Source organism: Malurus melanocephalus, unplaced genomic scaffold (genome assembly GCF_030028575.1).
Source record: "Malurus melanocephalus ecotype Western Australia unplaced genomic scaffold, MMel_1.1 scaffold_414, whole genome shotgun sequence".
NCBI classification, from domain to species: domain Eukaryota; kingdom Metazoa; phylum Chordata; class Aves; order Passeriformes; family Maluridae; genus Malurus; species Malurus melanocephalus.
This window is the reverse complement of record NW_026623646.1, coordinates 383,771-410,186: the sequence shown is the minus strand read 5'-3', so window position 1 is coordinate 410,186 and position 26,416 is coordinate 383,771. Positions and strand designations below refer to the sequence as shown.

At 34.2% G+C, this 26,416-nt stretch overlaps 1 protein-coding gene across 6 annotated transcripts in view; it reads left to right on the top strand.

The window, feature by feature from the left end:
• Positions 1–26,416, top strand: part of CCDC171 (coiled-coil domain containing 171) — a 146,441-nt gene that overhangs the window by 70,430 nt on the left and 49,595 nt on the right. For 4 of the 6 annotated variants that reach the window (XM_057379641.1, XM_057379643.1, XM_057379640.1 and 1 more), the window contains 5 exons: positions 1,857–2,083; positions 2,751–2,930; positions 4,570–4,755; positions 21,100–21,245; positions 23,982–24,036. In XM_057379641.1, the coding sequence (XP_057235624.1) occupies positions 1,857–2,083; positions 2,751–2,930; positions 4,570–4,755; positions 21,100–21,245; positions 23,982–24,036 (794 nt within the window). Of the gene's footprint in view, positions 1–1,856; positions 2,084–2,750; positions 2,931–4,569; positions 4,756–9,597; positions 10,287–21,099; positions 21,246–23,981; positions 24,037–26,416 lie in introns of those variants that run through there. The other 2 variants (XM_057379644.1, XM_057379646.1) reach the window with 2 other exon arrangements.

Sequence of the window (26,416 nt, the reverse complement as noted above, 5' to 3'; positions counted from 1 at the left end):
GGACAGTAGCTCATTGAGGGTATCCTTTTTTTGATATGTACCAAACATCGTGGCAGAGGAGAGTTTTTGAGCAGGTTTTGATATCATCTTATATGGAAGGCCATAAAAATATTCTAGTTTTAATTTTACATTGGTTTAACCAAATGATMAGCTAGTAAATGTATTATGATTGGAGAAAGAGAGGTTCTTTGATGCTAAAATACAAGTATGACAGGATAATCTATGCTAAGAGCTAAATTGGTGAAGGTAGATTTTTTTTTTATTGTAATCAGTAATAGGCAACCAGCATAAGGAAAAGAGAAGATCCTTGCCAAAGTAGGCAGAGCATTACAATAGCAGYTTTTTCTGGGTATGAAAAGAATAATATTTTTTTTTTTGTAGAGGATGTTTAGTTAGTTGAAGTGCAAGATAAAAATGCCTCATAAGATTTTTAATTYTAAACATGCCATCTTAGTCATGAAGAAAAGGCAGATCTACTAGTAGCTGGAGTAATGGAGAGCATGTACTCAAAAACGATATCCAGTTAAGCACTGAAATCATTGGAGTGGTGGTATTCCAAAACCAAACAGGAAAATGGCTTTGAAAATAGAATATTTGACTTCATTATGTGTTTTTTTTTGTTATTTGCTTACAGATAATTCTCAATCTCATGTATAAATGATCTTTATTATGGAAATTGTAATGTGAAAATATCAATGATCATTGTCTGTTTGCCTTGTACCTCTGGCTGTTTCTTTCATAGTCTATAAAAAGAAAATCTTTAACTTAAGCCAGGGTTATTTTTTCTGTTTATACTCTTAAGTAAATATTTTAGTTCGCTGCAGCAACAGGAGATCTGCTGTACTACTGAATGTAAATAAGCTCTTCCATGCTTGTCATCTTACACTGATAGTATCATAAGACAAGTAATGACAGATTAAGACCTGCCTAGCAGAGGGAAAACTAAATTACAAGACTTTTATTAAGGCATAAATAAACCTATTAACTGTTATCTGGAATACCAATTAGTGGAAGGAGCACTGACAATTTTATTTATCAACATTAAACACAATTATTAATTACAGACCTGACGAATCTAGCAGTAAGCAGGACATGTTGGGTGTGCTGGGGCCTTAAGTCCATTATATGAGAAGGATGATTACCAAAATCCTGTGGGGAAATAAGTAATTGTAGCTGTAAAATTTTAATTGCCTTGGAATAAGGTAAATTATATTCTCTTGTCTCAGAATATAAATAGTATGGCATTAAGGTACCAAGCCTCACTAATTTTGAACAGCAAATGATTTAGACATCTATAGAGGGGAGGGAAGAGAAATCAGGAAACCCTCAGAAATTTGCATTGTAAATATTTCAATAAAGTGATTTACCATGTGCTATCACTTCTGACTTCCTTGACCTGACTTCCGTTTGCTTGCATCCCTCTTGCATGTCTTCTGAATCACAAAATTAGAACACTAAAGAAAGTCTTAAGAAAGTGTGATATTGGAAAGCATGATAGCAACTGGAAACATAGTTTTTGACAAACCAATCCTATTCTTTAGATCCTTATCCTACCCTTCCATTCATAAATTGATGATAGGAGTAGAATTTTTGTTGCTAAATGTACAGTTTGTCTTAAAGTCTCCCTCTGAGATATTACTTTGGACTCAATCTTTCAGTTTTTAATAGAAAATTTCTACTGAGTATCTTARAGATGCTTTTTGTTACTTTTTCTTTCACTGAAAGAAACTGAAACTGGTAACTACTTGATGTTTTCTCTGTTTTGGTTTGGATTTTTTGTTGTTCTTGTTTTGGGGTGTTTTGTTTGTTTGTATGTTTGAGGTTTTTGTTTGGTTTTGTGTTTTGTTTTTTTAAAGGTACAAAGTCCTGGCTTTCTGGAAAGTCACTTTTAAGTGCAGCCAGGAACTCGTTTTCAAAACTCATGGACAACCTGAATGTAATGATGGAGACGGTTCCATTAGATCACAGCAAGTACATTCCTTGCACAGAGAAAGACTCCTTAGTACAGAACCTGGCTCATGGACTTCACAAAATAAATACACAGGCCCTGGAAGCTGGATTGTGTGACAGAGTGTCCAGTATGGTATGCGTAATTATAGTCCTACTTCATGTAAGCAGTAGGCTCATGGTGTGTTAGAATGAAGCTCTCTTGATAGTACCATTAATTTTGTTTCAGTTTGATTAAAAGACTGTTACACTGAAGTCTACTATGTAAACATCAGAAGTTGATTCTTAACACCTAGAAGCATTAGGAAGTGAATATATCTTTTCATTTTTGTCAAAGAAATTTCAGAAGACATTTGATGTATCCAAGAAAAATGTTATTTTAAAAAAAATTCTGTCAAAGTTGTATTTGCTTTGTAGAACAAGCTTGCTTTTGGCTTCACTAAGTGTTACGGGGTTGGGTTTTGGTTATGTTTTGGGGKTTTTTTTTCTGTTTTCTTCTGCTTTGTGTTTTATCTTTCAGTAAAGATAGTTTTCTTCCCTTTCATCAGAGGAAAAGGAGAAACCTTCTGAATTAATTGGTCTTTTATTGTGGCCCTTATATGAAAATGGTACCCACTTGGAAACAGATTTTTCAGTAACCCTCCAGAGTTGGTGAAACAGGTTCACATTCTTGCACTTGTGCCAAACAGAGATGGAGGACAAAATGAGAGCTTTATCTGAATTACTTGGGTATTGCGTGTCACTCTTTTATTGCTAAAATAATACRTGTTAAAGCACATCAATTTCTTTCTGATTACTGACAGAAAAACATAGAGTCTTTGCAGAAACAAATATTTGAATTTACACAAAGACTTCATGCAGCAGAAGTGGAACGCCGCTCACTGCGCCTACAACTTGCAGAGCTCAAACRGAATTTCATTGAGATGAGAAAAGAAGCGGACAAAGCCCAGAGCCTGCAAGAGCAATTAAATATGCTTAAGCAAGTAAGTGTATTTGATTTAGAGGTGACTGCTTATAAGACGACACATTTTTCTGTGTTCTTTTGAAAAATAAATATAAAATCATTCTACTATTAAAAGAATTTTCTGGAAAACTTGACTTGTAAATGTCAGTATGGTAGAAGTCAGGTATATTTAGAAATATTTCCCTTCCACAAGAGTTTCTTTTTGATTTGTAGAATGAGGTATTCTGGGTAAATTACATTTGTTCTTCAGCAGCTCAGGTTTTCTTCTGTATGTTGRAAATCTTGATACGATTTACATACCAAAAAAGCATTGATAGATTTCACTTCAAAAGAGTAAAGTCAGCTGCAAAGAGGATATTGAATAAGTGTGTTCATGAGAAGTTAAAAAGCTGTAAACTCTGTGTGAGTATTGCTAAATACTATATTCATAATATTATGATTTTACTGTATCTTTGACACTGGGTTGTGTCCTGAGCTAGTCAAAGCAAATTTTAGTGTAGCTGTTTCCCTGACGGAATAAGTTTATGGAAGGGGAAAATCAGGGCCTCTTCTGCATTCCTGCTATCATATATGCACCAAATTCCTCTGACTCCTAGCTGTCACTGATCCATTTGCTTAAACACTATGCATTCACTAACCTGTAAATAGCATTGTCTGACAGGAATGAGAAGCACAACAAAAGGATTCCTTAACTGCTTGAAACCACAGTATCGTGACTAATGGACATGGTGTTTGAGGGATTTATGCCATTTGGTTTATTCTCAGTTTGACCCCTGTTATATGTACAGAACTGTGCCTTCAGTCCTTGCAGGAGGAGAAACTTGTCTTGCTTTAGCTTGGAGGAGATTCACTAAGCACCTTTCCTACTATGCTTATTTACTGTAGGCTCAGAATTGAGCGTATGTTGGAGCTATTTGAGTTAGTGAATGGTTAAGGATTCTGATACATGCTCTACAGGTACACGGTGTAACTGAAACAGTTGTGTCCCAGAAAAAGCAACATTTTCTGTAGCTGTGACCAACACTGATACTAAAGCCTAGTTGATAGACCTGTTAGTGTGTCCCAGTCAAGACACTTCCAAGCAGAAGATATTTAACAGATGGCATCATATCCATTCTCTTTCCTGTTCCTAACTGGTAAAATATTGGTCTTTTTTTACTCAAATGGACAAAACTATATCTAATTATCTTCAGTTTTGCTTGTGCTGGGTTTTATTTGCTTGCAGTTCTGGGACAATTGAAGAAATGACYACAGTTTAGATGGCCATTCAAATGTAGGCAGTAATTTTCCTTGAAGAACTGTTCTTTCTTTCTAGAATGTTTTGGAAAGGGAGAAAGAGTTCAGGAAGATGTTTACAAGGGTTAACAAGTGTGGGACACTGATAAGTGTATTTCCTTCTAAATACTGGTTCTTTGCAACAGAGTGTTAATTTGAATAGAATGGCAAATACATACTATTTTGAAAAGATATGGTGAATAAAGTTGTCAGGCCATTTCATTGCTTGTTGGTCTGTCTTTGAATTTAAAAAACTAAATAAGAATGACTTTTAGCATGCTTTTAGTTTAGAATTTGATGTGTTTGCAAGTGGAACTTGGAAAGTCACATGTAAACAGATAAGTATAGCCACACAATGAAACACAATATATTTCTCTTATCAGATATGGATCACCCCTGAGAGGTTTGAAAGTGTATGTAAAGAATTAAATAATGCATTACAACGGGAACGTCAGGCACGGTTGCTTTTGAATGAGCAAGCACAACAGCTAGAGGAGTTAAATAATAAACTAGAATTGCAATCCAGTGAAGAAGCAGATAAAACCCAAGTCTTAAGTGAATCTGTAAAGGTAAGATGATTATTGTTCTGAATTTGGCACCTGACAGAATTTACTTTTTGGTGAATAAGCCAAATATTGCAATTCTTATGCAAATAAAACTATAGAGTAAACACACACATACTATGTAGTCCATTGAAATTTTAGGGTACTTAGAAAACAATTTCAAGATGATACTTCAAGGTATGACATCACTCTTCTGCTTTTGTAACTGGGTGGTATACACTGATAAATGTGAAATGTCTAAAATTAATAGGAGATGTAAGTGAGAGCAGTTCCAGCTATCACAAGGTGTTTGCAATGTATAGAAAGAATAAATGAAAAAGAACAGGAGTACTTTAATTTTTGATAGAGATCACAATATTTTAAAACYGGGATTGTCTGCTGATCCTAGGATAGACAATGCATTTGTCAGTTTGGAATATGTGAGGTGACAACAGAGAGAAATCCTTTTTCATCAGGATTTAGAATTTTCTGCAGACATAACAAGTAATGAAGGTAAAGATGATGTTATCAGAATCTCTGATAACTAATGAAGGAACAGAGAGAGCATTAGAGGTTTCAAACCAGGTGGGTATCTAACATGGGAAGAGAGGAAATTTTGTGATGGCAAGCCAGTAATGAGTGGTGACCTGGTTCTGCTGCTTTTATTTATGTTGTATGTAAAGCATGCTTTGATGCTTCAGCCCTACTATTGTCTTTCCATATCCCAGTATTCTGTGAATTGACAGCTGAGCAAAAGACAATACTTCACTTGTATTTTGAGAAACATAAGCACTTCTGATTCTGAGAGAAGAAGTGTCAAGAAGCAGGAGAACCAAAACAATCCAGGCTACAAAACTAGTAGAARTGTCAGAAATATTGAAAATATAACAGTAAAAGTGGACGTCAAGGAGGATCAGTTGCAGCAGATTTGAGATTTGAAGTTACGTATAGTGGGGGATGCTGAAGGATGTTATTAAATTTATTAAGGAGGGTTTTCATTAGTGGTATTATTTACCAAAAATGCCTTAACTCACTAAGGGTAAAAGACTGACATTTCCAAGTACCTGTTGGTTTTTGTAGTTTTTTTTTGCCTCCCTCACAATTCCCTGGTTTTGGTTGTTTCATTTAAATGTAAGAATAAACTTGTTTGGTGTTTTCAGTCAGGTTGCTTGTTAATACAATTGCTATTTTCTTTCTGATATGACTGCAGTATATTTTAGCTGTTAGTCTTGTGTTTGATTTATTTGAGAAATGTTTTATTCAAGATTTTTAAATGGCTATTAGGAATATAAAGAAGGCAAGGAATAGAAGACAAATCCTATTTGAAGTCTTCAGTAGTGTCTACTTTTTATACATTAATACATGATTTTTTTCACCGTGTTTTGCTTTAGCTTAAATATGTCTTTTCATTTGTTCAGAGGATATGGAGCAAAAAGTCAATTGTAGTCAATTAAAGTATAGGAGGAAGTCTTAAACAAATATGTTACATAGATTATTGGATACTGAATTAGATTTCACAGATTCCGGTTTTTATTAATTGAAGGCAAGATACAATTTTTTTTGATACAGTCATGACTTAAAATGCATCCTAATTCTGCAGTCCTCTGACAGTTGTTTGCTACTGGAATAGCTTAATTTAGTGTAAAATGCATGATTATTGCTGAAAGCTTAAAAGATACAATGCAATGTAAAAATATAGATGATAGGATGGAGGCAAAGAATGTTGACAAAATAAATCTTAAGGCTGACATTTACGACTTGTATATACACAGATTTGGTTTATAACTTTAAGCCTCAATCATTTCTGTGGAGGAGTTTTAAACCAAACTGAAGTTGTAGACTTGTTGCTGGGTACTGTCCTTCACCTTAGATGGTTAATTGATATCTGTTACTTTTTTCATGATGTTTACTATGAAAGTTAGCACAAAATTGCCTTTTGGTTGTAAAAGCATGTATCTGTGACTGTGTCAAGAAAGGAGGCAAGAACAGTTGTGATAGCATGGCGACACATGTTAATGATCTAGTGACCTTGTTATTTTTTTAGTCATGCAGATAAAATTGCATAAGAGAGACATCCTAAATCATCATTTCACTTCCACTTTTTTATCATTGTTTTTTACAGTTCCAAACTTGTGTTGAATAAGTACTTTCAAAATTCAATTTTTARTCTAATGCTTTGATACCAAGGAGTAAAAGTACTTTTTAAATTTCGAGCCCTTTATATTTTTGATTTTAAAATTAAAGAAAAAGTATCTTTTCTCTCCCACAGTTTACCACAATCCAACCTTTTTCATTACAGGAAGAAATGGTCTCTGCCTTTGCCCTTTCATTTTAATTGACACACCCTTTTCTTTAGCTAATTGGTGTTTGCCACTTGAAATGTTTGGGGGTTTTGTGGGGATTTTGTAGTTCTCATTTTGCAGTACAGAGAAATAATCTCATCTTTGTAATAATCAACCTTGCCTTTTTAAAACAGTGTTCTTACAATTATATAGGTTTTTAAGTGCTTAAACAATACAGAAGCCCCCTGCCTCCGTGCAGTGTAAAAAGTAAAATAGAAAAAAAAAAAAGCCTCAGTTTTCATCTTAAGATATAAATTAATCTTACCAGTATAGACTAAGTGTATATAAAAATTTTGTCACTGTGGTGGCATACAAGTGAGTTCAGGTAGAGCAGACTGTCATGGAGTAAAAAAAAAAATCTTTCCTTGAATTCTTTATTCATAATTTTTAAACAGGTAAAAAGAAGAAAATGAAAATATTAGATACTTTAACTTTTGATATCTTATTTTTTAACTTATTCACAGTTCAACAGTAATCAGTAAGGAGATATTTTGGTATTCACGTACTTTCATAAAGTAGGCTTATTAAAGGAGTAATACTTAATTTCTTAGCTTTATCAGTTCAGATTTTAATCCTGTATATTTTTATCTTGCTAATGGCGTATACCATAGAGACATCCAAAGTAGCCAATTACGTTCAAGGTCAGCTGGAACTAAGCAAGTCTTTAACACCACTTTTTTTTATTAGATGAGGTGAATCATTTGCTCTGATTCCTCTTTCTTTGAAGAGAAACCTTTACACAAATGCTAAACAGGTATCAATAACAGTGATATTTTTAATTCAATACAAGCTTATTTTAATCAAGTTAAGTATTTTTGTTTCCTGTTGACATGCACTGTGTATATATTTACTTCCTTTTAGGTATGTTAGTACCTGTAATAAAAAGAATATATTTTTAAGGTTTTATTTATGATGTAAGTCCTGTAAATTGTTAATTAATAATACAAGTGCAATAGATGTTAAATCGTATAATTTGATACTCATGTGCCTCAACACAAACTTCAACACTTGTTTTAGAAGAAGGTACCTAAATTTTGGGGTTTTCAATCTGCTGTGTTTAGTGAAGCTGCCATTAATTAATGACAATATAAGTGAGGAAAAAGAAATCTCATCCAAATGCTTTGATAACTCAAAAATGTGTTTTCTAGTGAGACAATTTGGAGTCTTTATTTTCAGGACCTCTGTCATTCAAATCACACATACATATTCTGTATCCRGAGTGTCCTTCACTAAACAGGCATATCTGAATATATTAGACTCAGATGAAGATTGGGATTTCTATGTTTGTTAGAAAGTAGATGTTTTCCCTGAGCAGGCTCTCAGTTCTTGGTGAATTTGAGGTGAAGGTGGACACAATTTTCTGTTTTTCATTGCTTTTTCTCCTCATACATTTATAGCTGCATATTTTTCCTGAAAAAAAATTTCCGATTTCTAACATACAATTTTTACAAAACTTATACAATACATTTACACAATTGATACAAAAAAATTATGCGATTTTTTTTTTTACTAATACCATTGCACACACTTTCTAAGTCAGTTTTACAGTTATTTCTGAAAATGCTGTGCTAAGTTACAGGAGGGTTAAAAGGCTTCACGTATATTATGAGGAAGACCAAGTGATTTTTGTGCTTCTCAAAAATATTGCAGTAAGAATAGAAATAAAATTTGAGATTTCTTTTCCTCTGACATCTTAAGTCAAAAAKATTGTTAGGATTTGTATACACTTAGGGATACCGTTGATCCTGAAAACCTGTCACTTTGTCAGGAAACTGCACTGCTGTGCATTGCCTCATTAAATGTCATATTGTTCTTTAAAGAAAGCAGTATAGCTGATTACCACTACCATCTAACTTAACAGAGAATTTGTGTTAATGACGTTTAGCATGTTAAAGAGAAGCAAACTCCCTTCTGAATAGGTTTGAAACTAAAATTCATAATTCAATAATTAAATGGGGGGATTATTTTTTTTTCATTTTTAGTTTCCATACTGTCTATGTTCTGAACAACTAAATAATTTATAAAGTAGGTAAGAATGGATTAGTATTGTCATCTGCTCTGTTCTTAGTTGAAAGAGGTAATGTGTTTTCTTGGTGCAATGAATTACAGGTTAAAGAGGTTTGTCAGGTATTTCAATTTGTCTTAACACTATTTGTAAAATAAGTAAGCCTGTTCATTCTCCTTCTCTCTTACATAACTTCCTCTACTACCATCTTCTTAGTCTTCAAATACTTAGGTCAACTACAAACTTGTGTAGAGCTGGTCCTTTGTGCTTTCTTGTTTATTGCAATGCATTGTATGTGAAGTTTGGGTTTATGGGAAGGGGTAGTCTTCCTTCTGGCAGCTGCTGTCTTTGCATAAAAGGGAGACATATAGACAACATATAACTCTGGGCTGGACCTGAGAGGTTTGTTTGCAAAAGGAAAGAGAACAGAGATAAAGTCTGCATTCTGTTATTACTGAACTGTATTTCAGATCTTTAAACTTAAACTTCACTTTAAATTTCACTCTTCTGTGGTTTGTCCAGGGCCTTAGATTCATAGAATCTTAGAATCTCCTGAGTTGGAAGAGATCCACAATGATCATCAAAGTCCATCTCCTGGCCCTGCTCAGCACCATCCCCAAGAGTCACATCCTGTGCCTGAGAGCATTGTCCAAACACTTCTTGAACTCTGTCTGGCTGGTGCTGTGATCATTTCCCTGTGGAGCCTGTTCCAGTGCCCAATACCCACTGGGTGAAGAACTAACGTCTAGACAGATTGTTGAGTCTGTGTATTTCCTTTGTTCTGTGCCTAGCACATTCATCAGAATTAGCATTAGTCTGGTACATGGCTTTTAGATTTGTATTTGTGCTGTAGTAATCAATGAAGCAGCAGAACAACTATCAACCAAGTTGTTGAAGGTCTGCCTTAGATTTTCTGAGTCAAGCTTTCTGGAAAATGTGTAAGTAATGAGCAGAATGGGAGAAAGAATAAAATTAAAATTTGTTGTTATGAACTCATTATATGTTTGCATTAACATGAAGGTCAGTACAACAGTGCAAAATACTGCAGTATAAGTCACACAGACATAATTTAGTTAGAAGCTCTGTTAGAAGTTTGAAAGGATATCAGCATTATGGTTGTGTTACTGTTTCATTCCTTGCATTTCCTCTTTTGTCCAGTTTTACAAGTTAAATGTCAGTAATAGTTAATTTTTGAGAAATATTAAGGTTTTACGTTGGAATTTGAACATGTATTCATACTTTTTTTTTTTTAAATTAGGTACTGCATAATATTTTATTAGTTGGTATTAACAATATTATATAGGAAGAAAATAATAAAATTATATCCAGATTGCTTCTACTTTACATTAGAAGARGAATGAAAATAATTAGCAATTTATTCCATTTATGTTAAATCTAATCTGATAAACACTATTTTAATAAGAAAAATTGTCCATATATAAGAAAAGTTCTTATTTTATTTTTGGCTTGCTGAAGAGTGAAGAAAATACTGTCCCTATTAAAACAATTTGTGTGTAATTTAGACACTGAAAACACTAGAATAAGTCGTGATTAGGTATGATCACTTTAGTTAATTTTGGAAAGCTAATTATGATCAGGATTTAAGTTCCAGGTAAGAATAGGTTTACTCTTCTTCAGAGATTTATGGAATAAGTTTGTTCATGTTAGTCTGATTCAGTCGTCTGATTTTTGACAGTTGTTTTATGAATCATGCACTTAGGTGCCCTTCTGGTGGTTTGTGGAAGAAGGCAAGTTACCAGACAGGTGGATTGGTGCCTAGGAATAATGAAATTGTGGAAAAAAGAATCTACAAATTTGGACTGCAAGTTACTTCTTGGCAAGTGGCTGACACCTTGGGTATTGGTCCAGTGCAGTGAAATCCAGAGTGGTTTAGTCTTAACACTGTAGTAACCCTGCCTATTTCAGAGAATACTTTTTATCCCGAGTCTGTTTGCTGGACTGTGGTATTGAAAAAAAGATAAATCTGACATTCTGTCGAAGTTTAGATAGAGAGAAAACTCTAACAAAGTAATTGCATTAACCAGCATATTTTTAGTCTTTTGAAAGTAGCTTCCAATATTTTCTGGGTATTCCATTTGTAGGAACTATTTGCCTCCCTTGGGGGAAGGGGAGAACAAATGGAACAATATCAGGATCTAAAAGCTTAATGGTTTTATTTCTGCATTGTAATTATACTAATAAATACCTCTGTCCATGACCTTGGAATTTATAGTGCAGTGAGAAAGATTTATTGACAAGTAATTTGGAAGAAAAATGGGATTATTGTGTAATTACAGTGTGTGGTTAATAAGCGTATGTTCTTACATACCATTTATTTCTGTTATATCAAGACCTTCAACTATCTTTCAGTTTTCACTCAAAAATACTGAAAGGCTTCTTGGTAAATCCAGTGCCTGGGAGATCTTTGTTATATTATTGGATCAACTACAAAGTAACTGTGTTACCTTGAGATGTACTGAGAGGATCAATAGATCTTTAAAACAGCATGTGATTTTTTTAAAGGAGGTACTCTAAACCCTGTTTTTCCTAGTAGTATAGATATCAATGTGTAGGATTTTCTACTATACACATTCTCTATCTTCTTGATATAGAAGTCCTTTATACATACATTTGCTTTTTGCTGCTATTTATCCAAAGTATCTCCAGGATACCATAGTTTTTTCAACTTGGTCATGTTTTCCCATGTTTTCCCATGTTTTCCCTTTCTCTTTGTGTGAAACTAATTCTGCAAAAATCTTTGTACTTTCTTGTGAAACCATAAGTAAAATCTTTCAAATAGCTATGGAAATATAATTAAACTTTTGGAATATAATTAAGTATGTCTCTAACTAGCATTGAAACAGGAGATGCATTTCTTAGCACCTGTATCCCCTTGGCTGCATACTATGACAGCAGCCGTGCTTATCTTTCATATAATTTGATCTTTTAATTYAATTTGACACTCCATTAGGTGCTCAATGATTTTCAAGGGGAATGTTTTTCAAAATTTGTACCAATTTCAGCTTCCAAACTCTGTAGCTCTGCTGTCCTGTTAGTCATGAGGAGCATGGTCCCTCTTCAAGATAATAGCAGAGCAACAAACTCAGAACAGAAATTGTGTTTTATGCTGCCTAGTTTTTTGTGTTGTCTTTTACAGTAGGTATGTATGAAAAATCCAGTGAGGTTCTTTTTGATACATCTTTTTACTTCTCAGTTACAAAGACTTAAAAAGGTTTCCAAATCTTTCCAGTTAAAGTAAAATCCCCTTAATTGTTTTGTGTTTTGGGGTTTTTGTTTTTTATTGTTTTGTTTTTTCATGGACTTTGCAATAAGCAATTAAGTAATTTCAGAATTATGAATTTAAGATTCTCAAGTCCAAGTAGCAGTCCCAAGACTTTGTTTATAAATATTACTTATTTGTTTTACAGGAAAATTTCTCAAGTGTGAGAATGAAGAWTTAAGTGTTCTTAAAAAAAGTTAATCATAATTTACTAAAATAATTGACTGTGTGGTATCACCTAGTGATAGACATATTTATTACTGTTGTTTCTGTGGGTAAGTGAAGCAGGTAACTTTCCAAGTTTTTATCATCATAATGCCACAGGAAACATGCAAAAGAGAAAAATATAAATTATAATTCAGTTTAATAGTTGCAGTGATTTATCATTCTCACTGTTCAACATGCCTGTTTTAGGATCTGTATTTGCCATGCTCCGGGAAACTTATTCCTTGTTTAAGCTTTGTGTTCTCAGTTGGCACTTGGTATGACTCAAAGCATATCCAGAGGGAAGTGAGACATCCAATCAATATGTCTTTATAGCACTTTGATCTCCTTGCTGAATATTGGGATGTAATATATCTTTGATGCTTTTTCAATGGAATGATTTAAAAGTTGCCTTTTATGTAAGTTAAATTTTATTTTCCTCTATCTTTTTTCTGCTAAGGTGTTGACTGTCCAGTTTTTAATGAATGAAAAGATAGGGGTGACCTATATAGAAGAATAGACCTTTTAATATGGAATAGCATATTTATAAATGCTTTCTTACTTTATTAAGGTTTTAAAAGTAAAATGAATATATAGAATCAAGTGTTTTCTCCCTGCAGGTACTTCATGGCTAGCCTGATAGTCAAATAAAACATTCATGCACTAAATAACATATGGGGGTCTGTGGAAAGGCACATACCTTGAATGTATGGTTTGGAGAGAACTCTTCTGAACGGGAATGCAGTGTTTGAATGTAAGCTATGTAAAGTGATAAATCTTGTGAAGCCTACGTTAGTATTAGTGCCATGCTAAAAAAAGAGATTTGTCTAATTAATTAACTAAAGAAAATCAAAACTCTTTATGAAGGAAGATCAAACCTTTGTGTGGCGCTAATTGACATTCTTGGCATTGCCCCTAATTCCTTAATCTGATGATTCCCACTAATGCACTTGTGTGTGGTGGAATTGTGCAGCAGCCTCTTCCAAGAAATGGATGCAGAATAACCTGCAGCAGTGAAAGTAACTTAGCTGAGGCCATCAGTATTTTGAGCTCACAGACAGTATATTTTATACTTTGAACTGAACCTGAAGTTCTATTTAGAAATTTTCTAAAGGGAAGCTGTTCTGATCACTCCTAATATTGCCATTTTTTGAACCAATGTCTGAAGAGACAACATACCATAATATTTGTTTCTCAAATTTAGTTCTGAAGCAGAATGTTGTGTGATTTAACCTGACTCTGATGACTTTTTGTCTGTGTTCAAATGCTCCCTATCTTCAGATTGTATTCTTTTTAAAATAAACAATGGGAATGAAAGTGTGGTTATTTAATTTGTACAAAATATTTTGTTGTCATTGTTAATATTTTATTGCTGTTATTTCTTCTTTTCCCTGAATTGTTTTAACTGACTATTACCATTTAAAAATATTCCAAACCAATTTTGTAATACATATTTAATGGAAGAGTATTTCTTAATAACTTAAAATAATCTCTTCCAGGGCTTAGAAATGTCACTGGTAAGGCAAGATCATTAAGACCAGTAGGACATGATCAGAGACAGATGGTTTGAGGCTGTGACAGATGAGAGAGACTATAATGAAATGCAAGAAATTGGTGCAATATGTTGTGTCCACATGGATATACAGCTAAATATTTTTATGTGTGTACATGTGATAGAGTAGCACTTTGAAGGTGTAAACCATCTTTTTGAAGTCTTGGAACTGTACCAACTATAAGGCTGAGGGTCTGCCAGGATAAAAAATGTAACAGTGAAAAAACTCAAGATTATTCCTTTTCTGGGCCACTGAAGTATCTCATTTAAAGGCATGATACTGCCAAAGCACAGAAAAACTGCTGCTTATGCAGGGTTGGGTCTGTTGGGTCGTTTTTAGTCTGTGGCTGCAAAGGACTAAATGTTACATTGGGAGAGAAATTTACATTTTTAGGGAGAAAAAAGAAGCATCAGTCCTGGGGTCAGCATGTCAGAAATTGACTAAGAGGAGACTGATCTGGTACTCATGCCACCATGCATATGATTCCAAAAATTGATTCTCATTTAACTTCAAGGGTTATTCTTAAAACTCATAGTGATGAAGCCTGAGTTTTTCTAAAATTGTATTTGTTCTATTAAGTGGCATAATCCCTTTCTGCAGATTTCCAGTAATACTAATATAATTCATTAGCTTAGAAGATTATAAAAATTGCTAAATTATAATGTGCATAAATTTTATTGTATACTTAAACCTTTTTGGAAACACAGTTTAAAAGTAGGTCTTAGTTTTTTCTCTCTGTTCACATTAGTGAATGTCTGAAAGGCCTAGTGCATCTTGTTATTCAAAAGGGCCTCCCTCAACAATTCATGAAGATCTGGCCTATGTGTGGGCCATTTATACTTTGTGATTACTTCACATAAAGACTTAAAAAGGTTGTGCTTTTTTTGTTTTACTTTGAAACTGAGTGAACATAGTATGTGTCCTCTGGAAGAGATTTCATTATGTGGAATTATTCAGGAAAAGCTACTGTGTTTAAATTACTAAGCTCTTTTGGTTCACAATAACCTTAAAACATACACAACTCAATGACTTCACAAGGCATTTTCAGTCATACTTTGCTAAACATCTTGAGCTAATGCACTTGAAAAATGCATCCCTTTCTTGTTGATCAGAATAGATTTTCTGTTGAGAAATATATGCACTATAGCAAAGAGATATTAAACCTAACTGTAAGTCTTTGAGGCACTATAATCCAGCCTGGGTCACTGCTGGTGAGATATTTGAGGTATCTAAATTTGCTTGGATATCTAAGAGCTGTGTTTCTGTCAATAAATGAACTGTTGTCTAGAGATATGTAGGGGATACCATTTGCTTGCATTACATGATTGCCTCAAATTGCAAGTGACTTCTGTAAGAAAAATCTCCTGCAAAATGAACGTGTTTTTATTTTCCGTATCCATCCATTGAATGACTCTCAAATAAAATTTCATTTAGGTGTTTCTTAATACTCAGGCTCAAGATCTTGTACAGTAGCCGTATATTACAACTGTTTAGAGTTGGAAGATGATTGCTTGGCACTTTTGGTACTGGTTTGGATAAACCACAGTTTGTACTCCAGTATTATGAGAGTCCAATCACAAGCAATTGTATTTGACATTGTATTAAAAATGTGAAAGCACCTTCATTCACCAGTGTTTCACTAGTTAGTATTTATTAGAATGATTGTGCTGGTTGGTATTCATTTTGCTTAATAGACCCAGTCGTGCTGTTTGACCTCATTATGTTACACAAGGCTCTTACAAAGACATTAAGAACATTTTGCACCTTGTTAGATACTCTGAGATCTCTGAACTATTTTAACTGCTTCCATGCTGTATCACATTAGTCAGAGAAGAGTCATCAGGTATGGCCTTTCTCTCAATGCCAGCATATGAAAAGATGGCTGTTGTCAGGATGAAGACCAAGTATCAAAGAGGTTGAAAAAAATAATTGTTTTTTTTTTCCGTGAAGCAGGTACAGCTCTATCAAGTCTTTGTTTTTTAGCACTCGTATTTCTTCTCCTAGAGAAATTTAACGGGCATAGGAAAGCATTTGTTTTTGAAGGGATGGCATGGGTGGTCAGTCTCAGGTTAGTTCTGCTTTGCAAGAGCAGATCAGCCACATGGAGTTCATCTGAAACTGTTTTAAGACACTACTGCAGACACTGTGAAACACACAGTGATTCTAGTTATAGTATGTTAATATTGTAGTTTAGTTTCTATTAGAGAAGTGTAAATCCATCTTATTTCTTGATRTAGGTCTCAATGTACTGCTTAGATGTGTTTGATTTTTTTAAAGTATTGATGAGAAGTCTCACGGTTTTTTTTTGTCATAGAACTCCTTTCCCTAAGATTTTTGATCCACTCTGTTGATAGAAAAAGCTTCATTTTTATTTCTTCCTGATAGATAAGGATTCTTTTAAGAAAACATCCTGTGGAATTTCAGCTGTATAGTTTGAGCTGATCTTTTTGTTTTGCATTGCAATTGTACACACTAAAAATATGGTAGGCATTAAATAATAATGTGGCTTGTTGTACCTTTTGGATCTGAACCATTTGAAGATACAGACTTCTGTATGTTACTTGTAGACTTATGAGGTGCACTAAAAGATCATCCTGAAGATTATTTTTTCAACAAGTATAGTGGGAAATGTGTTTAAACTGGTGAAGGAATGGATGCTGACTAAACTTTCTGTACTTTTTTTTTTCAGTGTGAAATTTATTAGTTGTGTGTGTAGGACAGCTTTTAGGATTCATTTTWAAAAAAGTAATACTTTGCATCTAAGTAGAGAATACACATAGAGAACTTCACCTGGAAAAGAAAATCTTCAGTTTCCCAAATTAGTTTGTAATACACATATTGCAGAGCATTTGCATATTTTATACTGCTATGTAGTGTCTGTGTAATTTAAATCTAATTTACAAAGCAGTTTGATCTAGCTTTAGTTGATATTGGAAAATACAGTCTCAGTATAAATGTGTCACAAATGCTTTACATGTGAATTTAAACTGTGTGACTGTCATTGTTTATCTATAGTGATTGTCCATCTGTTGTCTTTTGGATAAAGTGCCTTTTTTGCATAAGAATGAGAATGTTAAACTTTGATTTGTTTTTGTAATGGGTTTTGAATAAAAAGATTCCTCACTGCAAACCTAAATGTGTTAAAGGAAACCCGTGGAAGGAACAAGCCAACAAACAGCCAATGAGATTTTTCCTTCAGTGCTATCAGTTGCTCGTTGTTCTCTCCAATAAATGTTTTTTTATCCTTAATTTGTGTGAGAGAAAAGGTCTAAAACTAAATGTCTCTAAAGGAAATTCCTAAGGATTCTGGTGAAAACTCAACTGATCTATGAGATTTTGGCAGACTGGAGASTAAGCAGCGCAGTGATGTCTGAATTAGCACCTGAATGCCTAAAAACCTGAGCAAGAAAGATAACTGGCATTTTACAGAACGCTAATAAATTGGAGTTTAGCTTTAAGTTGGTTCAAAATCACTTGTACTTGAAAGTGAAAGCTCAGCATCTTCACAGAACTATGTGCAAACATACTAGGTTTTTAAAACCTTCATTCTTCTTATCATAGTTAGCCTCAACTTTTAACAGTTGTAATTGTCCACAGAAAACATTTCAAGATAAATGCATTATCAGGTTTTGAAATTTTCTTATTTTTGTAAATACTAAGACCTGGGGGGCAAAATAAGGGCTATATTGTGGATTAAGTGAAATATCTCAAGGCTGTGCTTTTCTGATAACTGAACCTGAAGTGACCTTTCTCAGACACAATTACAGAGCTGTATGTTTTTTCTTTAATTTCATCAGGGGTTTAATTAGTATACAAATAAAACTTCCCTTATCTTCCTTTCTACCTAATTGGCTTGTCTTTGCTTATATATGAAGAATGTGAAAATGGGCTGTAATTAGGGTGACCGTGTTAACCTTTTTTTCTCAAATGTACTGTTGCCTAAAGGCCTCAAAGCCTAAAACCAGTGCTTTGGATTATTGCTTTGCAATCACTATGGCTCTCCCATAGGTTTTCTCATGAGCAGAAGGGCTTTGGGTGCTGCAGGTTCCCACTGCTTAACGGGATCTTCATTCTTCTCCCCACTAAATGTTTATTGATTATCTCACTGCTCCACACTCAGCCTCCAACAACTTAATATCAGGTGACAGTCAGGAGAGTTCTCCAAGTAATTAGAGTGGAGCATTGAGGGAACAATTAGGAGCAGAGTTATTAAACTTGATTTATCCTATTCTCTCCTGAACACTTTCTTGGATATCAGAACATCACACTTTCACAATCTACCCTAGCTGAGAAATTAGTGGCTAACCTGCTGCTTATCATTGTTGCCTTGCTGCCTTGAGGCACACCCTCTTGGTTTCAGTCACTCAGCTGGAAATATTAGAGTCCATAAAGTTTATCAAGGGTTTTAATTAGATCAATCTGAAGAAGCGAAAAAAGAGGCTTGCCAGCCATTATTTTATAATACACCACTCTGTATTTGAACATTTCCAAGGCTTGACTTTAACCCATGGTAGCATGAAGCTTCAGGTAACTGATGAAACTGCTTTTGGAGTGCTAAAATCAGTTTCCTTTTTGCTTAGGTATTGCAATATTWCTAGTAGATAAAGTCTGAATCCTTTGGAGATTTCTGTAAATAATTGTGTTCTTTTTGAATATAATAGAGCAGGTCTTCAGTGAGATACTTGATTTAACTATTTCTATATTGCTTCATCACCAGCTTGTGTGGATTGCTGGCCATGCCCTTTAAAAGATGTAGGCCCTGCTATTGCCTCATTAATAGGCTTGTGCTTGCAGTGAGTAACCTGGATTAGTTAGCAGCTCTCCGAAGATTTTGACTAGTGGCTGTTCTTCATTGTTTGTGGTCAGTGATGGAAGCTTTATGTGGGAGCAGACAACTCTTCAATACCTGCAGAATGATAGCTAACTAATAAAAATGAAGTAAATATGTATAATGTTCCTATTATCCTGTCTTTCTCTTCTGTTTTAGAMAGCTAGGATCTTGGAGCCAAAATCTGTTCAACAGCCTCTATAGCAAAAATTATGTGCATCAAAATACTGGCAGAAACTACTTAAAATCAGTTTTTTCAGTCAGGTGGGAAAGTGGGTTGGACCAAGTGTTGGTAACAGGGACCTTTTTCTGTGTTCAATATATTCTATTTGTCAAAAGTGGGAATATGGGTGGGGGTTAACTTAGCTTGATTTTCAGAATGCCTTCCTCAATGCTGACTTAGCCAAGCAAACAGTAATTACAGTAACGGGAAGGAGAGAGTTTGAATTAGAGATGGATCCCTTTATCCGTGCTAATCCACATCCGGTTTCTTGGAAATAACATTTCTGAAAATCTGATAATTCACAAATTCATCGGTTCAGACTGGCTTTGATAGCTGCCAGTGGCATTAGGGTAGAATTTTTGAAAGCAAGACTTCTGGTTTTGGATATCTTTGTGCGGTAGATGAATGATACCAGTGTGTTTATTTTTTCCTAGGTGAAACATATCRGTTGTTCATTGAAAATAATGATGTAAGTGTCAGAATATTTGACCAGCAGTCATTTGAGCAAGACTAATATTAACATTTTGGGGGTTTAGAGTTTCTTAAATAAACTTTATTTTAAATTTTTTTTTCTTACAGCTGTGATTAATTCCAGTCTAGATTTTGTAAATTGCTGAACAAGAGTTCAAATAATGGTGCTGTACCTTCAAAATATACCATTTAAGTAACTGGTTGCCTTTTTCTCTTTAGGAATGTTGAAAGAAAACTTAGGCCAGTTCACTGATCACAATTTATTTTGCAGGATTATGCAGGCCTATGCTGTATTTTGCTATTTTATAGAAATTTTCACTATCATAATATTTTTTTAAGTATCCTTGACCCACAGATARGTCTGAAACTTTTTTAGATTAGTTCAGTTTTAAGTACCCTCCAAACTTTCACTGGCCTTTTGTATATGWTCTTCTTCATACATATCCACAGTACACTACATCTCCATGTGCCACAGTCCATGACAAATACTCCTGAGTACAAATTAGGGAGAGCATTCTTGGAATTTAAACAGAAAACATACCCATAAATTTTGAAAACAAGGTGTGTGAGAGCTGWGTCTTGCAACTATGCAGTCTTCTATGTTGTTTTAGAATATATCAGGAAATGTGTGATTTGTTAAATGATGTTTATAATAACCTATTGTAATTTCTTTCTAAAAAGGCAATTAACAGCTGTAAGTAACATTTAACAAATTATGGAATCAAATTACGAATACTCCAGTCTATAAATGTATTGATTTATCCCAGCAGAAAGGAGTAGCAACTAGCCAGGTTCTGTATTAATTAGTTCTGTATGCTATTTTTCATCTATTGGATTAATCTGAATTGATTAATGCATGTTGTGTTAATTCTAAGCCAGAGAGAAATATTAAAAAAATTCAGATACTATTTTGCATATTGAAAAGCCAATGTTAAAATAGTGAAAGCACCATAAAACAGTGATTTATTCTTAGCAGGAAATGTGTCAAAATTGTACTTGGTGCACTAACGGAGAATATTAGAGTATTGCTGGAATTTATGAAAAGTGCAGAATATTTAAATAAATGCTTCTTTGTTTATTTCCTTTCTTTGTGAATTCCTTTCTTTAATATTTATTTTAAATTAGGTTTTGAGAATATTCTGTGTTCTTTAGTACTRTACTCTAGATTATTTCCTTTGTGTTTGAATCTGGTATTTGTAAATCTAATACCTGTAGCATAGTATATGTCCCTGCTTGATCAAAAAATAATTTTATTTTATAAATATATTTGCACATAGTCAATATACTAAAAATGGGGGTTCTGAGTCACTAATGTTTTTGCTAGAGAATTCATAAAACCTTAGTATGCAATGGTCCAAATCTACTTCACAGTCAGTCTGTTTTCCACTTTGTTTAATAGCCTATGGCATAAACTGAAGTTAATTATTTGGGCTGACAAGTAACTCTGCTTTCTGTCTGCTTGCAGAGTCTCTTCGAGGCAACGATGGAGCTGAGAAGAAGAGATCGATTTCTGCGTCAGCAAAATAGACTTCTTACCCAGCTGGAGCAGGACAAGCGTCGACTGAACGAGAGCATCCGTGATGCAGAGAGTGCCCTCTGCACGGCAGCGAAGTGAGCACTGGGACCTTGGGGAGATCACTTAAAACGGACAAAAGATCAATTCTTACTTTCATGCACAGGGTTTTAGCCTTGGCTAATGTAATGCTAGAAAACAAAAGTACATCTGCCTCTCTTTGAAATTCAGTGATAGTGTTCGAAAAAGAAAACTGTTAGTTCAAGAAACTACATGTTATGTTTTCTCTAGTTATCCCATAATAGTGTTACAAATTCTTGATCCTGATATAGCATAAGCTATATTTTGTCTGCCCATTATCTTACTGATTTGACAAGATCTCTTTAGTAGATCCTTGACATTCTGTTTATTTACGAAATGATTGTTTGTTCTTTCTATTTTCATCATACCAATTTTTAAAGAGATACAATTTATTTATAATAAATGCAGAAGCACTAGCAAAGTGACAGGTCTTAGCTGCTAAAGGGGCTGAAACCCATTTTGGACCTAGTCTTGTCTGTGGAATAGTATAGATATATCTGCTGATTTCAGAGAGTTTTGGATTTAGATGTAAACCCCATGCCTTTTTATACTATAACTTGAAGAGTGGACGGAAATGTACAGGGACCATTGTTGAAAATATTGGTAGTCAAAAGCTGTTCCATTGACTTGAATGAGATTATTACTAACCTCTGAGAGTTATATAGTCAGATAAAATTATAAATCCTTTCAGACTTTGTTATCTATTACTGTTATAGTAGTATGCACTTTGAATATTATTGGTCCATGGCCAAGATTTAAAAAAGTTCAATTTAAAATTAAAATTTCTCATTATGCCTGGGGTACATCTGACCTCTGAAGAACAATAGCTTCGATGCTTTAAGGGTTTTATGCACCAGCAAAATAATGTAATTAATATAGTTGTCAGTGAAATGTTTAACAAGCTAATTAAAATGACAAATATTATTTGGTATGAGTGTATCAAAAGAGATTATGACCTGAAGAAGAAGTATTTGTTCTCAAAAGCTTGCCCCTTTTCACTCTGCCTCAACCTATTTTATGCATTCCAGTAAGGATCATTCCCTATGGCCATTCTTATTGTCAGAAAAGGTTATTTTATTGTGAAAGCTCCCAAGCTAGTCATTATTCTCCCAACTCTTCATAACTATTGTCTTTTTTTCCTTTGGAATATATTAGCAAAGAAGGTAAGTAGACTTGGCTCTTGTTCAGAAAATTTTATTCTAATATCTATTCCACGACCTAAGTGACARTAAGCAATGCATGGGTGTCTTTCAATTTCTTTCCTAGATTTCTGTAGAGCTTTGAAGACAGCAAAATGTCTAATTCACTCTAAGAGTGGCTATCTTGATTTTCTTTTAGTGGTGGCCAGCAGTTCTTTCCACTTTTCTCCTGAGTGAGAAGCAATATTAATAAAAGTGTCTGAAACAGTGAACTTGACAAAAGTTTAGTAGGCTTTTTGATAATTTTTCTGTGTTGTGGTTTAATCCCAGACATCAGCCAAGTACCCTGTCAATCTAGTCCAARGAAAGGCAGAATCCTGAAAAAAAGAGAAGTTTGTGTGGTTTTATTAGGATTGTAAAAGCCAATTCTACTCTTCTGGCCACCATCCTGTATTTTCTGTTCAGATACTATAAATCAAGAAATGAGAAAGAAGCAGTCATTCCAAGGGGAAGAATATAATGATTTTGACTGGAGAAAAAGAGGCTGAGGGAAGACCTTGCCACTCTCTAYAGATACCTGAAAGGAGATTGCAGTGAAGTGGGGCTCGGTCTGTTCTCCCGAGTAGCAAGTGATAGGACAAGAGGAAATGGCCTCAGGTTGTGCCAAGAGAAGTTTATATTAGATATTAGGAAAAWTTTTTTCCCTGAAAGAGTGGTCAAGCATTGGAACATGCTGTCAAGGGAAGTTGTGGAGTCACATTCCCTGGATGTATTTAAAAGACATGTAGATATGGCCCTTAGGGACACWGTTTACTGTCAGTTTCGCACAGTTTGGCAGTGCTTGGATAATGGTTGGACTCAGTGATCATAAGGGTCTTTTCCAACCTAAATCACACTGGTTCTATGAATTCTGGTTTAGGTATTGTAAAAGCTCAAACAAAATATATGCATTGCTGGCAAAACAAACGACAGTCCTGAAATTTTAAGGTATTAAGTTTTCTGGCATGGACTCCATTTGATTTCCTATGGTGTTTTGTTGGTCATGCTGTCCTTTCTCCTTAGTCATATAGYGTTATGCAACTTCAATTCTATTTCTGTCAATCATGAATTGAGGCCAAGGTTTTTCATGGCAGCACAGCTGATGAAAGCTGTCATTCTTACTGAAGCCCTAATCTACAAAAAGGCATAAGAGAATTGTTTCGCTAGACCTCCCTTTTGTTAGGATAGGATCTTTGCCTGGACTTCTTTTAGAAATGTACAAGTATGTGTTCTCCTCCTGCTAGAGCCTGGACTAAATTCTACATGTGCTTTATATCTAAAACTGCAGATTTCTTCTCCAAGAACATGATAATTGTTCATTAATATGCCCATAATTATGTATCATTTAATTGGTAGTCCACAACAAAAGCAAATTTCATATGGAAACATACCAAATAGTGAGCTGTTTTTAAAGATTTGCATTGGAAATTTAAAAAGGAAAGATAAAAACATACGAGTTTGAGTTATCAACAATTATTTGAAAAGACATGATAGTTAAAAAGAAGCAGAAAATGAATTTCTACATCAGTTAAGTTTCAGTTCTATAATCTCCCTCTTTTTTTCCTCTTGTAATAGGGACAAAGCATTGATCATTAGTCATATGAAAGCTGTGGAAGATACTCTTCATAAGGTAAGAATTTAAAGGGATTCCTCTGATTTGTATTTTCAAACATATCAAAGTTTTACAACTGCTTTTGCTCAAGGAAGGAGAGGAGTGGAAATTGTAAAATTGTTTCCCCTTTCCTTAGGGTTTGTTTCCACTTTCAGCTTCTTTTATCCTAAAAATCTATTCATTTTTAGTGAAACAAAATACAATTTTGTAGTACACAAACTTCTTATTTTTAAAATAAAACTCTAAAAAATCCACTTTCACTGAGAGCACTATGTCTGGTTGCCAAGTGGAGACTATTGAGCATCCAAAGAGTTGACAATTTCTGTGGAGTTAAGTGTGTGCTGTGTAAGTCAGAGGTCATTTGCTGATGTCAAATAAAACATTTGGCTTTGTGCATGGTACTTTAATCTTTGATACATGACAAAAAAAATAAGGAAAAGACAGTAAGTTGTAACCTCTAGTCAGAAACTTTCATGATTATTTTTAGAACATTTTGTAAATTAAGTAATAATCTTAAATAGTCTCTGACTTGCACTACTTTGCTCTGATATAGTATTATTTGAAAGTCCAGTGAAGGTTCATATGTTAATTATTTAGACAAAAGGGCTGTTTTTAAYGATAGCTCTAGTGGTTGATTGTTTTGTAACTGTTTTTGATCTAGAGCAACACAAAGCAAAATAAGTGTGTTTATTACCTTGGAGTGTTAATTTCCCTTATCACATCTTRAATTCCCAGCAATATTGGAATTTATTCTTCATTTTAGTTTTTGTGTTCGTCAAAACTGTTGCTAATTTAATTTTAATTTTCAGATAACTTTTCAGGTTTTTGCTTCTTTTATTGTTCAAGAAAGTGACAGAACCTAAAACTCTGTGTTTTAGCTGCAGCAAACTGTGCTGGTAGAAACTGTCATGCTTTTTGCCCCCTCCTTTTCCATACTGGCTTATTTTAATCTTAAAAATGCATGCCATGCAGAAACTGCTGTGTTTTTGCAGTAAGAGGTATATATAATGTCCTTGSCATTGAGAATTTATTGTTCTGGATTGCAAGCTTACATTTTGGTTTTGAAAGCAGTGCAGTTATATGTACAAGGATGGAAGTGTTTGGTGAAAGGCTATTGAGAAGGTCACTTGCTTAGTACTGATTAACATGATGCAGTGAATTGATTGAGAAACTGCCATTTTTTTTGAAATCTAAAGTTTTCAAAAAAAGAGAGCTATTTYTCTGCAATAGCTTCTTATTCTTGATGTACATAATTGTTAGGCCCACACAGCACATTAATAAGTACCAGAATAATTTATTCTTTCTGGTTTGTCAGTCTAAGGAATGAGGAAAACATAAGAATTAGAAATGTCAGGATGCTCCTTTCTGCAGGAACTAAAAAAATTGATTGTAAATCATTCATAATTTGACATACCACATCTCCTACAACAACAAAGGGAAATAACTGATCTTTGGGAAATATCTTTGGGAAATGTAAACCCTACTTCATAATGGTAACTAATTACCTAGCATTAGTGAATATGGCTTATGTGTAAACTATCAAGTTTACACTGTTCTTGAAGGGTTTCTCACATAGTGAAAAATCAAACCATGACCAAGTGGATAAAGTACTAGTAAAAGAACAATAAGCCTATCTTTCTCCACTAGAAATTCTGGGAATTACTTTTGTTTTTAAAAAATCRAAAGAAAAATGGGTAAAGTTCAAAATCACCTGCAGTTGGGCAAGTACAACTATTAACTGCACTTKTACTTATGGGAGCTTGAAATGGAAGGTTTTGGTATTATTAATGTATAATGCTAAATATTTACCTGTAGACCTCAAAGGGATTTTACAGACATCCTTAGTAATCTCAGTTAGACTCAGGATAAGACAGGATACTCTGATCCATTAAAGTGGCCTCATTCTTCCCTGTACTCTGTCCCTACAAGAATTCCAGAAGTCAGCCCTGTAGGTACTAGATCATCTGCCTTTGGGTATACTGAGGTCTARCATTCAGCAAACAAAGTAAGAGAAATCAGAGCTGAGGGGGACAATCTCTGTGCCTGTTTCTAATATACCACTGGACCAGGGATCATTTACCATTCTCTGCACCAAACCATGACTGGACAGAACATCTAGTATCATATATTTGACTTTGCCAAAAAGTGCCTGGCCATGCTTATGCCCAGAATGATTCTTTCAAGACCATTGCAGAGCTACCTTTTAAATCATCATGAATATTTATGAAGCATAACTGTAGAAGAACTTGAGCACTGGATATGCTAAGAGAGAAAATATTTTTAGTAACTAATTCCATGTCCTTCATAAATTACAAGATGTTCTTTAGAAGGTTATTTTTTCTCTTATCCTGGGTCTTGTCACATTAGCTATCTTTATCCTACTCCTGGAGCTGAATTA